The 1,974-nt window shown below is 52.8% G+C and overlaps 1 protein-coding gene across 1 annotated transcript in view; it reads left to right on the top strand.

Moving 5' to 3' along the window:
- LOC104531557 (granzyme E) overlaps positions 1-555 on the top strand; it is a 3,220-nt gene extending 2,665 nt beyond the window's left edge. The window contains exon 5 of the mRNA XM_029087103.1: positions 418-555. Within this exon, the coding sequence (XP_028942936.1) occupies positions 418-555 (138 nt within the window). The remainder of the gene's footprint in view (positions 1-417) is intronic.
- The last annotated feature ends 1,419 nt before the right edge of the window (positions 556-1,974 follow it).

Genomic DNA, 1,974 nt, shown 5'->3' with positions numbered 1-1,974 from the left:
CACCCTTACACTCAGCCCTGGGCGAAGCAGGAGGGACAAGGGGATCCTTGTCTTCCCATAGCAGAGGACCTAGGAGTCTGCAACAGCACACAGGACAACTGCTTGGCAGAAGAGGGGTTTGCCCTAAATCCCATAGCTGGTCTGAATGCATTTTGCAGCACTCTGCAGCCAGCAGAAGGGCAGAAATGAAGTGATACTTTAAGCTTCAGCTTTTGCCCAGCTGTAGTTGTGCTGGGTCCCAGACAAAACTACCAATGATCTCTTTTGGACCCAGACCTATCCACATCCACTGCAGGTTCAAGCCTCTCCTGGGGAAGCTCTGTCCTGATATTTGCAGCCTCCCAGTTCTTTGAAAATGCACCTTTTTGCTGGGGAACCCACATAAATCAACACTGATCTCTCTCCCCCATTTTACAGGGTGATACTGGGGATCCACTCGTCTGCAACAACAAAGCCTATGGCATCTTCTCCTATAGGCACAACAATTGGCCCGGTTTCTACACACACATTGCTCCTTACCTTCCCTGGGTCAACAGTGTCATGAAGTCAGCATGACCCTACTCACCCTCCAGCTGCTGCCCCATGCTCACCTGCTTTTACTTCCTTTCTCCCTGGGAAACATCTTCCACTGATCCTCACGGACATGGCAAGGACTTCTCTCTGGCAAAGCCAAACTATGGCAGCAGGGGACTTGGCACAGAGATTGCACCACAACTGCATTTGTCCCCTGTGCCAGCTGGGGAGCTCCCCTTTACACAGTGCACGCTCCCACACTGCTGCTCGGATTTACCCCTTGGTCAAGCTGCTTGTGACTCCAGCTGTAGAAGGGAAGCAGCAGGACAGCCCTGAGTGCGGTAACAGCAGCTGTTGGGATGTCTGCTGCCCTTTGGGGAAAGCTGTACAATTAGACTGGCAGGATCCAAAGAGCAGCCTCCTCCCTGCCCCCTACATTTGTGACACAGGATGCCTGGGTCTCCTTTGCCCAAGCCCTGGAGCAAGAGGGTTGCCCCAGATGAGACTTTCAGCTCCTGCTTCACTACTGCCGCTGCTGTCCCCTCTGAAACCTGCTGCCTCCTTTCTCCCCTCTTGCTGTAGCTCCTGTGTTGTAAGAATACATAAAAACAATAAATTGCATCTGCATTCAAGAGGCTTTTTTCCTGCTTTGATTTGGATTTCTCTCGGACACTGGCTCCAGTCCTGAACAGCTCAGAAGAAAGTCACTGCTCAAACAGCTGAGTCCCAAGATGGGAGTTTCTACCCTAACCAGTGGCATCCATTTTCTGTCCCACCTAAACCCCCAGAATAGGTGTTAAGCCTGGTTTTCAGCCTCCTGTCCCCAGTGTGGAGTGTTCAGTCACCTCAGATGGTAATCAGTCACCTCATGGCAGGGGGAGCAGGGAGGAAGGAGCTGCACAGGGAGAGGGGGACACTGAGCACAAGGGGTTCCCAGGGAGCACTGGCCGCAGTGTTGCCCTGGGGCAGAATTAGCCCATCTCACCCCAGGGCAGCTGCCTGCAGAGCAAAGTCGGGGACAGAGCCGAGCCCCCAGCCCCTGCAGTGGTCCCCAGGTCAGGACCCCAGAGCTGCAACCACCCAACACAGGAGAAAATCTGAGCCTGCACCCACAAACAAACACCTCGCTCTCCTCGATGCCGTGTTTCCTCTGCCTTTAACTACCACTGCACACTTCAGGGTCTACAGAGACCCCGCTCACCAGGCAAGGAGCAACAGAACTCGAGTCTTCAGAGATGAGAGAGACCTGACAGGAGTTTGCCAAGCTGAGATGGGAGCTTGATTCATAGCCCAGCCCGTGGGTTTGCGCCAGGAACAGAAAAAGCAGTTGGACAGCTGAAGACTTTTGAGCAACCATTAGAGAAAAATGGGGTAAAGCCCACCTCTCATTATTAGAGGTATTCGGGTAGTTCTGTAGCACATAGTGGTTTTGAACTTGACAACATTTCCATTCTTCTAACT

The sequence above is a fragment of the Antrostomus carolinensis genome, unplaced genomic scaffold, assembly GCF_000700745.2.
Source record: "Antrostomus carolinensis isolate BGI_N321 unplaced genomic scaffold, ASM70074v2 scaffold38660, whole genome shotgun sequence".
Classification (NCBI taxonomy): domain Eukaryota; kingdom Metazoa; phylum Chordata; class Aves; order Caprimulgiformes; family Caprimulgidae; genus Antrostomus; species Antrostomus carolinensis.
Note: the sequence above shows the minus strand (reverse complement) of the source record. Positions and strands in the feature narration are given on the sequence as shown.